The following is a 16,068-nucleotide window of genomic DNA, read 5'->3' as shown; positions in this document are numbered from 1 at the left end:
TTGTTGTGAATTAAAACATTCTTTTAATCCTTTCTAGTTGAAATATTATCTGTCTTGTTACTAACTTGTCTACCCTTTTAATAGCGGGTAAATTTGGGTTTGTCAATATTAAAAAAAAACATACAAATGCAATACTGTGCTGCTAATTTCATTGCAAGATATATCCCCCTCAATGCCAATGCAGAAGTCAAAGAGAAATAGAAGTTGGCGCTGCCAATGCAAAGTTCTTCTAAGCGAAACACGGTCATTTTTTTTACTTTTCCGTCTATTCGGAGATGTCATGCTTCTCAGTATAAAACCGGTTTGTGTAAACTCCTGCCACGAAGTTCATCTGAAAGGAAAGACAAAGAAATATCTCTGTCATGAAGCTGTCGACAGAAGGTTTTGTTTTGGAATTAAAACGTTTTGCTCAGTTAAGAACTGGTACTTTGGATGAAACAAAAGCTTTCCTTGAAAGTGAAAAATTAAGTATTGACGGGACTTCCGCCAGTTGAAAATTATTAATCTTGAAAATTGATCTTACAACTGTACATTCGGCCTTTCATTATTCTTTTATTACTTGTGATATGTCAGATTGTAGCCCCCAAAACGTCAAGCAATCAGGAGACCGTAAATATTATGTCTTTTTTTGTTGGTTGAACACTCTTTTTGTTTGTCAGAGATAATTTCAATTCAAGAATCAAATTAGAAATTATGGTCTTGGAGATTGCATAAGCTATTTTCAATTTTTAGGCAGCTGTTTCACCATGTGTGCATGCCTAGATTCATCTGTCATAGTGACACAATCACAGCAGAAGCAGTCACGCATAATAGCTGTCATTGTTGTTGTTCAAATACATACATACACTTTTTTGTTTTTATAAGAAGCTTTTTTTTAAAGAACATCTTCATTTTTGTCATTTGTTTCGGAGACCGTAAATATTATGACGTTTTTATTGTTGTGTTTTAATTAAAGTTGGCTGAATGCCCCTTTTTGTTTGTCAGGGATGAAACCAAGTCTAATGTTTCAATTCAAGAATCAAATGAAAAATTATGGTCTTGGAGATTGCATAATTATCTATTTCAAATTTTTATCCAGCTGTTTCACCATATATGCATGCCTACAACTTCGGTCATAAATAGTTGTAACACTTCACTTGAACAGCAAGTGAAGCACATCAAAGCTATTAATAACATACCCCTCCTCTTCCCTCCCATCAACGTTGCATTTACTGGTTGGTTTTTACACTTGAACACATGAACATCAACCTCGTAGGGAGAAAGGGGGCAAGTTCCGTCTGTGTTACAACATTTGTGACCAAGACTTTAGGTTCATTGTCACAGTGACGCAATCACAGTAGGAGTCACTCATAATAGTTGTCATTGTTGTTGTTAAATACATGCACACTTTACTTTTTTTATAAGAACCCTCTTTTAAGAACATCTTCATTTTTTTCATTTGTTTTTGATTTTGTGAGAAGTATAAATAAAGGTAAAAGTATTGAAATGTAATAGTGCAGTCTAATAGGACAATTAAATCAAATACTTTGGCAAGTTTTTTTTTTAAAGATTTATAGTGTGGTTAGAACAATCAATCCAGTTTGTGGTCAAACTTAATAGTACACAGGACACAACTTTAAGAGCATTGTTAAGAGTGTTTTCAGGCTCAAATAGCAAAAAAATAAGGATGCCCTCCCCCCCCCCCCCCCCCAAAAAAAAAAAATGGTAATAATGTAATTGAGAGTGTATTAATTTAATACAGGTTTTATAAATTTGTTTTACAATATTTATATACTGAACAGTCCATTATTTTGTTTGTGAGGCATTATTGCTGACAAATTAAAGCTGTTGTATCCATATGATATACATGTAATGTAGAAAAACTCGAACTTACAGTATTGTTTCTCTGTAATAGCAAGTTTTTAGTTAACTACAGTATACTTGTACATGTATGTTGCGATTTAATGTTTTTCTTGGTTTAAACTTTTTCAAACCAGATAATTTTGATTTTTCTTTGTTTAATTTTTGTTATCATTGTCTGAAACAAAGGAAAATCAAAATTGAACTGATTTTTAAAAAAATTAGAAAATGTACTAGTAGGTAAAATTATCACACTTGGATCTGTCATTTGATGATCAACTTTTCCTATTTATTTCATCCTTTCCACTGAAAATGTAAGTTTTTTATTAAAGTAGTAGTAGTATTTGATTCCTGGCAAATGATAGGTCAAGTTGTCATTGGCTTTGAAGTGATTTGTATATGAGACTATTATTTTGACGTCCACAAGGCAAATTTCACATTTCTGATTTGAAAGGGTAAGAATAATAATAATTATTGTTTCTAAAAAAACCAAATCATTTTAGTAATTAAAGTATCAATGGGCAGTTTTTATGATATCTCAATAATCCAGCATCTCTTATTTGGGGGATAATTTTCGTGAAAAAATACTGAATTCTTACGTAAATTTATACTGTTTTCCAGACCTTAATTAACCTACAATCCTGGTCAAAACTGTCGGGACAATCGTGCTTTTGCCCCTCCCCCCATTACAATGTTGATTTTTCACAGTCTCCAAAATCAGGATCCGTTCATCGATTGCTGGCATGTTTCAACATTGTGTGGGGGCAAGGGGGGTGCAAAAAAAGCAGCGAAAGAAGAACAAACGTTGCTCATATAACGATGGAAGCATGTACAGTAAATTCTCTACTTTTCGCCCAAAATTTGACAAGTGTCCCGAAGTGTTTTGACCCGGATTGTAGATCCTGACTTTTGGTAGGGGAAAAAAAAACTGTATTCATTAATAATTTTTAGTAGTATAGATTTATAAACCATCTAACAATAATCCATGATCCAGGTTGGATAGGAGATGGTGAATAGCTAATGAGAGGTATAAAATACTAAGGAGAGAAATATAATTTCTGAATATTTGTACACACCCCCTCACACACAGTAATTCTTTTTACCTTTGAACCCGCGGTGCAGCGGTAGGGTATATGTGAGCTGAGTTGGTAACTAAGATTTGGTAAGCCAATCACAATGCCAGAAGTGATAGATTTATGAAACAGGACATTTTAATGCGGTAAATGCTTGCCTCCCATTTAGGTGGTTTTGCAAAAGTCAAACTTGCTGTTCATGTCCTGACTGGCGAGAAGGTAGGAAAAAGAAAGCAAAATTCTTCCTTGCCCTTGATTTGGTCTTGCACATCCAAATGGACCATGCATGTAATATATCCTGTTATATTGTGCATACATGTAGATCACAGCTGGGTTTCTTTAGTTCTAAGCTGGTCACTGGCAGTATACTGCCGTCTACGTTGACAGAAATTTGCCTCTTGCTGCCAGCTACTCTGCCTTGTTTTTCACTCAAACCCTTGGATGTAAAAGATAAGAGTTACAGGCCGTCCCTTACATTGACTAGCCCAGGCATATACTTCCGGCCTCTAGTTCAAAAGTTATTTATTTATGTCAGGGTCACCTGGGAGAACAGATTGCTGAAAGGTGCTTCCTGGTTAAATAAAGCTCATTATTATTATTATTATTATTACTGCAACCCCTGAACACATGTAATTTTTCCTCTCTCCTTTCCTTTTTTATTTTTACAAGAAAGTCTGTTGTTTTAATGTTGAGATGTATACAGACTTTCAAGACAATAATAGTTATCAATTAATTTAATTTACTATTAATCTGTCATTTTGATATTGACAGTTAAATGCTATGACAAACAAGCTATTATCAGATGGACTGATGTCAAGATTGACACATTTCTTCTTCTAAAGTGTTTTGTTTTCTTCTTAGGTGGCAATAAAGGTCATGAATAAAAAGGAGCTTGGGGTAAGTACATGAACATACATGTACTGGAATTGAATAAATAATAATTATTATTGCTCTTTATTATATGGCTTGTGTTTGTAGCTGATATAATGCACGCTCTGATTGGCTAATTGTGACTGAATTGTAGGGCATTATTCTCCCTTAATGCCCACGGGCCGATTACGGGCTTGCAAAAACAAAGCAAAAGGTAATTAAAAAGCCATATAATAAACTACTTACTAACCGAGCTAGCTCGAGCCGTACTCGGGAATATTGGCCCTGGGTTTTTTTTGTGCGGACCTCGCTGCGCTCGGTCCGTACTGCCACGACCTTGTGCTCAGTTAGTAAGAAGTTAATAAAGACTAGTTTGTCACCCATAATTCATTTCAAAACTGTTAATATCCGAGTTTAACATAAACATATTTCGTGCATCCAGTCTTGTTGAGGTAGGGTTAAGTCACACATGTCACACACTGGCTTCTATGTACATGTATATTGTGACTGGGGTATTGATACTCTATGACTTGTTGATTTATGTGATTTGATCTTTTGGTAATTACTGTTCAACTGGCTGATCTTGTAATACTGCTCATGACACATTTTTTTATTGAGTGTTGTATAAAAACAAGCTAAAATTATTGCTGTGTAATAAATCCCAGCAGTGATGGATAAATGAGAATAAAGCCCTTTCGTGCTGTCATCATCATCATACAGTAAACTTACCTGTGGCCGTAGGGGACATTATTTAACCTCGAAACACTGGAACAGTGAAACAAAACACCAAAACACCATGTATGACCCCACCATACATTAAATACTAACCAACAAAAATTGGATTTTGAAGTTAAAGGAGCAATAACGTTTTGGGCCCAATTAGGCCTAAAATGTTATAATATTTATTGCTGCTATAATCTCAATCTTGATCTTAATCCTAATCTTAATCTAAATTTATTAGAAGAAATAACAAATTGAAGGAATGGATTTAATCTCAAAATCCAACCTTTGTCGGTTAGTATTCAGTGTATTGTGGGGTCATACACTGTATGTACATGTACATATTGTTTTGGTGTTTTGTTTCGCTGTTCTGTAGTGTAGTAATGCCTGGTGGTAGGAGGGAAGGAAAGGGACTAGTCTTGTGGTGGTTGGTGATCTACATGTATACACATATGTGCACCATTAGAACTGTGGATTGGTTTCAGTGGTTTTGCTTCTTTTCTTTTGGGAATTATAGGTAATCCCCAAGGATTTTATTGAGCTTTAGCATAGGAGGTCATCAGCATTTGGCAGCTGGGCATTTTTATTGCTTTTGATATGTGTAAAACATTTAAAGTTTTAAGTGAGCAGAAAATATGAAAATACCGGTAGGCGGGCAAAATCTTGGCAAAAGAGTGTGCACAGCTGGTCGATTTTCCTGGTGCCGGCGGTCCTTGATAAGGGCTTCTACGTGATGGTGTGATTTTGCACAATCAACCTCAAATTACATAATTCACAAAAAAAAAACAAAACTCAACATTCATAAAATTGATCATAAATCATCAAGTTTCTTAGGAATTCCTGCATAAGTAAAAGATGAATTACCTGGGAAAAAGGCTAAAAAACCTTTTTCACCTTTGATTTCGTAAACATTCGAAATTCAAGGCGTTATTTTGCGTGTCAGGGGCCTGGTACTCGTTCTTAAAGAGTCGCCTATTGGTGTAACACAAACACGCCCTTTGTTCAGAGTAGGCAATCTAGTCTAGTCACGCTGGAAGTATAGTGCAGAAGACCTCATTTTCTTTTATTTATCCCAACTAATGTTGATCAAGATGCATAATTACAGTTCCTTTGTATTCAAAATGTCTTTAGGGCAGCAAAAAAGTGTTTTTCTTATCCTGAAACTTTATAAAACAAACTTAAAATTACTCAGAAAGAAACTGCATAATTTACATTTATCAGGCCTTCTGATATTACGCGATGGTGCGATTTCGCACAATCGACCTCAAATCGCATCCGATCGCACAATTCATGAAAAATCGCATAATTCACAAAAGGACGCACAAAATTCCCAAAACGAAACATGAATCAACACGTTTCTTAGAAATTCCTGCATAAAGACGCCATTTTTAAGATGATTTATCTTGGAAAAAGGCTAAAAAACCTTTGTCATCTTCGATTTCGTAAACATTCGAAGTTCAAGGCTTTATTTTTCATGTCGGGGACCTGGTACGAGTCTCCTTCTATTGGTGCAACACGAACATCCCATTATATACACACCACTAAAATGACACAGTTGCCTTCTCGTAGAGAAGAGATTTGTGAAAAATAAGTTGTAAGTTTTTCGGGAAAATGTAGTTTCTTTCGTTGAAAACTGATAAAAACTTACTCATGGATAAGTTTGTTGCGAAAACGCTCGCTTTTTCTTCGACGAAGAAGGAAGTTCCCACCTTCCGCCCAATCTGACAGCTCACGATCGAGCAAGAAAGTACGTCACAGGTACGCTCCACGTGGACGATGGACTGATGTTTTTCTCTTCGTGCAATATTAGGGCCTTTTATACGAGAGGAAATAAGCTGCGGCTTACTCTGGCCACGGGGTACAAAATACGCAAAATGAACCATTTATACGAATATATATTCCCAGGTCAATATATATATATATTTTTTTTCTTTTTTTTTTTTTTTAATTTGCAACACAACAATATAACAATGTACATAAAGAATAAAATCAACTAACAACGAACAGCATACTATACGAGTCGCACGTACTAAAGTACATATATATATATATAAATATAACAACAATTAAGATGGTGGGGGGGGGGGTGGGTTAGTATCAAACAGAAGAGTAGTTTTCAAGTTTCCATTGCCATTCAATTTTCCTCTGTAGTTCTACAAAGTTGGGCGTCTTAGAAAGTGATTTACAAGTGTATAAATAATATTTGGTGTAAAGAAGGAGAATATCTAGTCTGCGTTCTTGGGCGTTCGTCAGTTTGCATTTTTCCTCCTTTATATGGAATAGAATCTGTTCATTCGGGGGAGTAAGTTTTAAGTTGCTCAGATTATTGAACCATTTCACAATATCGTTGTAAAATGAGGACGTAGTAGAACAGTCCAAAAATGTATGAAGTATAGATTCTTGACGTGAGCATAGAGAGCATTGATCATCAACGGTAATTTTAAATCTTTTCAGTTCTCGCTTAGTAACAGTTATCCTATGCAGGAGCTTAAATAAGAATTGCCTTAGTTTATTATCTTAAGTTATTTTATATATCTTTTGAAAGTTAGCTTTCCAGGAAACAAACGAATCAGGGAAGAGTTGTTCCCAAGCTTTCACACCAGTAGGCACACCCAGGTCAATATAAGCCGCGGCTTGAAAAAGACGTGAACGTAGATTTTGTACCATTTATACGGGTGAACATTGGAGTCTTCTGTAAGCCGCGGCCAGAGAAAGCCGCGGCTTATTTTCTCTCGTATAAATGGGGGTATGGCCCTATTGTGATTGACCATCTTCGGAAGTTCGTGGTTGACAAGCACCTTTATCATTCATTTGGCATGTTAGCTGTGTCCTTTCAACTTTTAATGTGGTGCACCAGTAGTGCAGAAGACCTCATTTTTTTAATTTATCCCAACTAATGTCGATCAAGATACGTAATTACTGTTCCTTTGTGTTCAAAATGTCTTTAGGGCAGCAAAAAAGTGTTTTCCTTAACCAGAAACCTTATAAAACAAGCTTAAAATTGCTGAGAAAAAAATCGCATAATTTACATTATTTATCGCATAATTGGCCTTTGTAATCGCACAATCTGCCCTGAAAAAATCGCATAATTTGCATTTTTTAATCGCACCCTATCAGAAGGCCTGATTTATTTATTGCATAATTGGCCTTTCTAATCACATACCAATATTTCGCATAATTTGCATTTTTTTTCATCGCACCCAGAAGACAGAAGGCCTGTGACCTTAACCCATTCACCCCCATTCATGCCCCTAGTTGATGAGTAAAATCATCTGGCATTTTAAGACAAAGGAAATTTAAATCTGTCAACAGGCCCTCTGATAGGGTGTGATGAAAAAATGCAAATTATGCAAAATTTGCAGGGCAGATTATGCGATTAAAAAGGCCAATTATGCGATAAATATTGTAAATTATGCAAATTTTTTCTGAGCAATTTTAAGCTTGTTTTTCAAGGTTTCAGGATAAAAAAAACATGCTTTTAATGCCCTAAAGACATTTTGAACATAAGGGAACAATAATTATGAATCTTGATTGACATTAGTTGGGGCAAGTAAAAAAAAAAAAAAAGAGACCTGTCTTCTGCACTATTGGTCCACCACGTTAAAAGTTGAAAGGACACAGCTAACATGCCAAATGAATGATCAATAATTATTAATATTCCTGTATGCTACGACTAGCTTCTTACACTTTGTTTTTGTGTGCAGTATTATATTTCTGAACAGATTTGCTAATCTGAACAAAGGGCGTGTTTGTGTTACACCTATTGGCGACTCTTTAAGAATGAGACTCGTCTCAGGCCCCCCCCCCCCACATACAAAATAATGCCTTGAACTTCAAATATTTACGAAATTGAAGGTAACAAAGGCTTTTTAGCCGTTTTCCAAGGTAAATAATCTTGAAGGATATAGATCAATTGCGCTGGCGATATTTTATCGTTCTCCCTGAATGATGATGCGGTAGATCGGCGAAAGCTCGGAGTCAATAAAGAACCACAGTAGCACTTAAAGGCTTCAATTGATCTATATCCCACATCACTACGACATGCTGCTAAAGGACACATTCAAACATTTAATAATCTTTAAAATGGCGTATTTATGCAGGAACTTCTAAGAAACTTGTTGATTTACATGTATGTTTTATTTTATGAATTTTGTGCGTTCTTCTGTGAATTATGCGATTTTTCGTGAATTGTGCATTTGGATGCGATTTAATTGAGGTCAATAGTGCGAAATCGCACCATCGCATAATAAAGATCAGAAGGCCTGTGTCAAGTCTCACTCCCAGGGATCAATGGGTTTTTAAAAATGAACCCCAAGTGTAATACTTAAAACAGCAGTAGAATTATTTTTGATATGATCCAAAGCATTTCTTCTTTTATCCCAGTCTGACCTCCCTAGGGTGCAGCGTGAAATAGATGCCATGAAGAATCTGAGTCATCAACATGTGTGCCAACTGTACCATGTGATACAGACAGACGAATACATATTTATGGTTATGGAGGTACTGTTTGTTAATGAATTCTTAAAATAACAATAACCACCAAATGCATAGGGAGTGCCTGTATATTTTTTGTAAATAAATTAATCATGTAATTTTATAATTTGCAAGAATTATGCAGCACTGTATCTGGGAAGCCTCTTTTTTATCATTTATTTTCATTCTCAGTCCTCTCTTATAAAGTGTGCTGCAAAACAACACTATTTGCATGGAAACATCTTGTCATGATTATTGTTGATTATAATAGTGGTTATTATTGACAGTACTGAAGCTTAATGTCCAGTAACTTATTTGTTTTTGTTTTTCTGTTTTGTAGTATGCTCCTGGAGGAGAGTTATTTGACTACATTGTTGCTAAGGACAAACTTAAGGTAAAGGCTATGCACTCAGATACTTGAGTGGTGAACCCATTGACACCTCAAATGCCCTAGGACAGCCCCAGTTGAGGAGTAAAAATTAATTGTCTTACCCCCAGGTGTCAGTGCGTTAAAGTGATAGTCTTTAGTGAGACTACTATTAATTTTCAAAGTTAAGCTTTTTCATATTGTTAATGTCATGCAGTTTTTAATTTGTCCAAGATATTTAATTAAATTAATTCTATTTTGGGAGTTTTGTGTGAGAGCTAAAGCTAAGATGGTTAAAATAGTATTTACATGTATGTGGTGCTACATAAATTTGTTTTTGTTGTTGTTGCATCTTGTTTTTTTCCTGCACAATAGGAAGATGAAGCGCGAGGTTTCTTCAGACAGATTGTCTCTGCTGTTGCGTACATTCATGATAGAGGATATGCTCATCGTGACCTTAAACCTGTAAGATGTCCTCTCTTAAAATAATTTTACATGAATTTATTGCCAGTTTCTCATGCAGTTGGTTCAGAACAACAGCAAGATTTTTTGTAATAATTATAAACACTGTCAAACTATTTTCTGTAAATGAAATATCTTTTTAAAAGACTTTACTTTGTTTCAGGAAAACTTGCTTCTTGATGAAGATCAGGTAAGTAATTAGGTTGGCATACTGTATTTTGTGTTCTCAAAGAGGTTTTTCAGTGTTTTAGCATAGCTCTGCATAGCTGGACACTTAACCTGCACCACTAAACAACGCAAAACTTACATGTAAGATACAGTGTAATGCTACCAGCAAATGATCCCAGCTTGATGTCTTATTAATCTTGAACCTAAAGGAATCAAACATGTTTATTGTTATCTAATCACCTAACTCAGGGGTTTCAATAAGTTTTTTTAGTAAACGGCTGCTCTTGTGAAGTAGGCGGCTGTGGCAAGAAAGGGGCGGAAAGGCCCTTTTTCCTTAGGGGGGTCTGGGAGCATGCTCCCCCAGAAAATTTTGAAATCCAGGAGCTCGGAAATGGCATGTCCAGCAATCTGTGCAACAACATCAGTCACAGATATTTATTAACACATGGCTATATAATTATATGGCCAAACAAGAAGACAATTTGTTGCCCTTTCAATCTCTTCTGTAATTACAACAAAATATCGCCTCCAGTTGCTGTCCTCCATTTTTAATAAACAACACAAACAATGCATGGAAAATTGAGGGAGGGAGGGAGGGAATCATGTGGCACCAGTCTTTCTCCTCTATTCATCCAACGGGGCGGAGTAGAAATTGCGTTGGTGCGTGAGTGGCTATTAGGCGCATTCAAATAACTAATTCATAAAAGTACCCAACATCCAAAAAGGAGCAGAACATACAGCAAAAGGTTTCTTGATATTCTAGTTGTTTTATTGAATTAAAATAAATTAAAATGGATCAAAGTGAAACTGTGAGAATCATGTAATTTTTCGAGAAAGTAGGCGGTGATAACTTTAGGGAGTGGCCGGCAGAATTTGCCGGTTGCTGGCTACTAATGAAACCTCTGCTTACTGTGAGATTGAATAAAATATACAATGCTACTCCAGGATTCATTATCAGCTCCAACTTAGCATTTAAGAAGGCACTTAAAGAGGCAGTGTGGCCCAATGGTTAGGGCGCTTGGCTTGAGATCCAGAGTTCCTGGGTTCAAGACTCATTCTGACCACTTGTTCCTGGTAGTCCCTGGTTCAATTTCTCGGTTGCTCTTGTAAATAGCCAACTGGTTTGCCTCTGGCCAGTTGCGATTCTTAAGAGTTGTTGTTTCGTTCTTTGTGTTTCATTGGCCCTGAAAAGCCCCTATGGGGAGCGGTCAATTAAGTATTTATAAATATATGTATCACTATGTATTTGAGTGTTTCTTATTAACGCTCAAGCCTAATTGCTACAGTGTGAGCAGAATCAAATTTGTTACTTTTCTCTTCTTGGTTTACAGAACATAAAACTAATTGACTTTGGATTGGTGGCTAAACCAAGAGGTGGAATGGCAGATCACCTTGATACTTGTTGTGGTTCACCTGCATATGCAGCCCCTGGTGAGAACTTGATATCTGATTGTTTGCCATCTGCAAGTTGGCTTCAGAATGTATGTATCCAATACATGTGAATCTTGATTTTACCTTGTTTTATGACAGCACTAATTTAGCCATTGTATTTGCTTGTCCCTTTAGAATTAATATCTGGTTTTCCCTACCATGGAAATGAGGTGTGTAAAAGCTACACTTAATAACATCAAAATACCTTTGGTCAGACATGTACTGAAACATAATAAATTATGTAAAATACAGCTTCATGTTAATGATCTGTGAAACCTTCGACATCGTGCAAATGATTACTTACATACAATGTAGTGCCCCCAGCTGGATGATGTCCCTTTGAACCTGGGTTGCTATTTGGTCAGGGTTGGGCAGGGTTTCAAATGCAAATGTAAGTACAGCTATAGGTGCATGCAACTAAACACAAGGGAAGAAGCTAGAGAACAAGTGCATCTGCTTCTAATACTAACAGTAATAATTAATTTAAAGAATTTTTTAACAGTGTCTGAGACAATGGGCTTCTGTAAAACAAAATGAGATAAAAATGCTAATTTTTTTTAAAAAAAGTAAATGTCGTAAAATCACAAATGTTCCATTAATTAGATAAAATGTGCACTTAGTGCTTTCTTAAAGAAAAGCATACATCAAAACTCAGACCAGAGCACCGCCAACTATAAAAGTGACGGCGGAAACCCACCCACCTACTGTACACCAGTGGCCACACTTCCCAGATCACATGCAAGCTAGCAGATGAGGCACGAGTCCCTGCCAACCCCAAGGCCAAACAGAAAAGTATGTTAAGACACCAAAGTCAATGCCATGGACCAAAGCTTTGGAAGACATGTACCGGTAGTCCACATCAACATGATCTACATTCAAAATTCTCCAAACCGGAGTAGCATCATTGAACTATGTCTGATTTGAAATGTTTATTGCTGCCAATTACTTTGTTTATTGTTGGCCTTGAAAAGCCTCTGAGGGCAGCAATAGGGACTTTAAGATGTGGTACGGCTAGGCTCTAGTACGGCGGAGGTTACCGAGAAAGACTGAGCTTAGTACACCGTACCTTCGCGCCAATTTTAATTAAACATTAAGTTCGCAGCTTCCTAGTACGGGTCCGTGTTCAGCATCTATCTCTGTGAACTCGATTTTCTTTTCGAAAATGAGCTCATTTAAACGGGTTCAAAGCGATTTGCTTCTGTGCTACTGCGAGAATATAATCTCCGATAAAGAATATTTTATCTTGAGCGATTTATACCGCCCAAAGAACGTAGATTTACCTTACGACTAGTACCCTTTGTTTGATCTCGAAAGCATGTTAAATGATTAATGTAAAACCGAATTTCGCTTTGAGAAAACTCGTCTGCCACTGGTTGCCGACTTACTACAAATTCCACCCATGTTCAAGTGTTCACAAGGGAGTGTAGCTGATAGCATGGAGGCCTTGTGTAAGCTTTTAAAAAGGCCGAGTTATCCTTGTCGATACTCGGACATGGTTCCTAGATTTGGTCGTCCCATACCGATTCTTAGCATGATAACAAACCAAGTTCCATGATACACATGGGCGGCAAATTCTCCAGTGGAAACATCATCTTCTAAGCCCAAGATCATTGGAAGAATACATCTATGCTGTATCCAGAAAAGGGGCTCCACTCGACAACTGCTTTGGCTTTGTTGATGGAACTGTGAGACCAATTTCACGGCCGAGACAAAACCAGAGGGTTCTTTATAATGGTCAGAAACGTGTACATGCCATCAAGTTCCAATCTGTCGCACTTCCTAATGGCCTTATTGCGAATATGTTTGGACCGGTCGTTAAGTAACTTTTTGCCTATAACATTAATTCATGGAACAAAAGTTCATATTTCTGATACTTTTCATTTGTTTGTTCCTTTCAGAGAGGGAAGGAAGCACGATGCAGGAATGTTAGCCGACTCTAACCTTCTTGCCAATCTACAAGCGTTTGCGTTTCACTAGTTGGCGATCCACTATGTATTTATGGAAACCCCGCCTATCCCCTTCGTGCACATCTTCAAGCACCTTTTCGGAATACTTTTTGGATTTGAAAATTCTCCAACAGAAAAGGATAATATAGTCATTCAAAAAAAGAAAAAAAAACTTGTTCAGTGCTTGGGCATTACGTTTTCTAACAAAGACATTATGGCCTGGTTTTTTTTTTTTTGAGCCATTATCGTAATGAAGATTTTGGCTTTGCTGCTGTGCTTGTTGTTGTTGCATGACCTGCAGCAGTGTTTGCTGTTGGTTTACCATAACTTGAAACTGGTTAGCCTTATTCTGCTGTTCGTCCTTCTTCATCTCGATTTCCTTCTCATGGAGTGCCATTTCTCTTTCGCAGTTTTCTTTTAAAAACTCTACAGCATCACTGCCACTTCTCTTCCTCCTGTCCGTTATGTCACCTTCATTATCTTCCTGGGTTTTCCTTTTCTTTGTCTGGCCCATCCTTTCCATTGCTTGTTTTCGCTTTTCTTCAGCATTAACTTTATCATTCTCTTTCTTTCTATTGACATCTTCTCTGTTCTCCTCAGCAGCTTTTTCTCCCTCTGTGATGTCTTCCAAGAGAACATCCAATCCGCGGCTCAACCTGTTCAGGAGATATTCCAGATGCGAGTATTTCTTCCCTGTCTTTCTCTTTGTACCTAACCTGAAGAAGGGAAAATCTCTCCCTGACTGCTCTCTGTGAGAGATTCTGCTTAAATTTCAGCTGCTGGCAATTCTTCAGAGACTGAGCTATATCAGTCCATATCTTTCCTGCCTCATTGCTACCCTTTTTATGCTTGTAAGGCTCAAGAGCTAGAACCTTTCTGCAGAGCAGTGTATCATAGGCTTTGGTCCAATGCATCGAATTTCTATTGAAAGGGAAAAATGAAAGGTATTGAACAGCAATAGCTGGCGTACATCCCCTGGGATATAGGGATATACTCCTATTTACGGTTGCGAATTCATAAACAGCCGGTATGGGCGTTGTTGTTGTTGTTTTTTTTTTGAGCCGTGCACAGCCCATGTTATGTCAAAGCAGCTGTTCATTTAACCTTCAATCATAAGAATTACAAATGTTCTGTTTTTCAGATAAAAGAGCAGCTTTTTCCCTTTCAACTTTTTATCGCAGAAGAAACCATAAAACTATTTTAAGCAGATTGAACTACATTGAAAATGGGAAGTTACGATAAACTGAATAAAATCTGTTAAAAAACGTCCAAAATGCCTGTACTTCGGCAAAATTCAGGGCAAAATGAGAGCTATAACTCGATTTTGACAAAATGTTCGTAAAATGTGATAAGCCCGAGCATTGAGAACTTTCGATTCTGATGATTTTCTTGAAAATGATCCATTTTCAACAGCAATAAAAATTCATAGCAAAACTTAGCACTTACGACGCTTTCTTTTCTGCTGCCGTGCTGACTCGGCGTATGACTGAAGTAGCTCGCAATCGTTCACCTTTTCTGTAAAAATAAACAAGGAACGACTATGTTAGAACGGACTTTCATGGTTTAGTACTTTATCTCCGAACTTGGCTGTTGAAACAGTGAGAAAAGCGTTAAACGTGGAAGAAAACAATGGACTTATAAACAGAGTTAACTGAATAGTGTAATGTGAAGTGCTAGATTTCAATCCCATTTGAACCATGTGAGCGTAAGCCCTACAGATGGAAATGGGCCCACACAAGGACAGAGAAAAACTCTGACCAGGGTGGGAATTGAACCCACGACCTTCGGGTTAGATCTCCGCCGCTCTACCGACTGAGCTACAAGGTCAGACGGGAGCAGGCCGTGGGAAGTGAAGATGTTAAAGTCACGGCAATGAACATGTACAAGTACAAGGAAAGGTTACGTTTATACAAACGTTAGCCGTGTAGCACGTTAGCCGTGTATGTTATGGCTGTGCTACCAACTGGTTTCGGCAAGATGATTATTTATGAGAGCTTTGGAATACGAAATGACCCCAATCAAACTCCATCGATCGTGGTAATAGTCCCTTGTCGCAGTATCACCGAAAACCAGATTCGCTCAAACGATTGTCTGTTATGGGTATAATTGCTTTCGAGAAGAAGGGAAATTTGTTGAAGGACATGGCTTCAAACAAGTATTGAGTTATCTTTTCTGCAGAGCAAGCTCTGTCCTCCGACTTCACTGATGTAATGATAGATGATGTCAGTTGTCCATTCTGAGAAAGAATTTGCCCCTAGTTGTAGACGAACATCACTTTGTCGAAACTTGCAAAACACTCCATTAAATGAAATGAAATTAAATATAGTGGTTTTTCTGCGGTTTCCTTTCACTATAGATGATTGAACTCGACATGCACATGAATATTCCCACGCTGTTTAGTGTTTATTTGCATTAGCAATAAAAGAGTGGGAACAGTCTGCCATCACTTTCACTAATGAGATTTGCAGATTCTGAACACGTCGGTTACAGCAGATCGTGCAGTCCCTGTATCTCTTTCTATCACCATTCTCCCCTCAGCTCGCTTGCGTGACCAAAGCAGGCGGTTCAACTATTCACTCAGAAGGGACTGCAAGCCATCTAGTACAAATCATGCATAGACTTCACTGCGTGGCTACAGGTCCAATTTGGACAACCTGGGAGGGACATATCCTGTTACCACCAAAGACTGTCTGAAATGGTTATTTTCTGCTTTTCACAG

The 16,068-nt window shown here is 37.3% G+C and overlaps 1 protein-coding gene and 1 pseudogene across 2 annotated transcripts in view; one reads left to right on the top strand and one right to left on the bottom strand.

Annotated features, from left to right (window-relative positions):
* The window catches only part of LOC138016699 (maternal embryonic leucine zipper kinase-like), a 35,148-nt gene that overhangs the window by 636 nt on the left and 18,444 nt on the right, over positions 1-16,068 (top strand). For both annotated transcript variants that reach the window (XM_068863894.1, XM_068863895.1), the window contains 8 exons: positions 3,082-3,131; positions 3,774-3,809; positions 8,886-9,002; positions 9,316-9,369; positions 9,718-9,807; positions 9,968-9,994; positions 11,304-11,403; positions 11,539-11,573. In XM_068863894.1, the coding sequence (XP_068719995.1) occupies positions 3,082-3,131; positions 3,774-3,809; positions 8,886-9,002; positions 9,316-9,369; positions 9,718-9,807; positions 9,968-9,994; positions 11,304-11,403; positions 11,539-11,573 (509 nt within the window). The remainder of the gene's footprint in view (positions 1-3,081; positions 3,132-3,773; positions 3,810-8,885; positions 9,003-9,315; positions 9,370-9,717; positions 9,808-9,967; positions 9,995-11,303; positions 11,404-11,538; positions 11,574-16,068) is intronic.
* Positions 11,582-16,059, bottom strand: LOC138016704 (mRNA export factor GLE1-like; annotated as a pseudogene).

The sequence above is a fragment of the Montipora capricornis genome, chromosome 9 (genome assembly GCF_036669925.1).
Source record: "Montipora capricornis isolate CH-2021 chromosome 9, ASM3666992v2, whole genome shotgun sequence".
Lineage (NCBI taxonomy): Eukaryota > Metazoa > Cnidaria > Anthozoa > Scleractinia > Acroporidae > Montipora > Montipora capricornis.
This window is presented reverse-complemented; position numbering and strand designations above follow the sequence as displayed.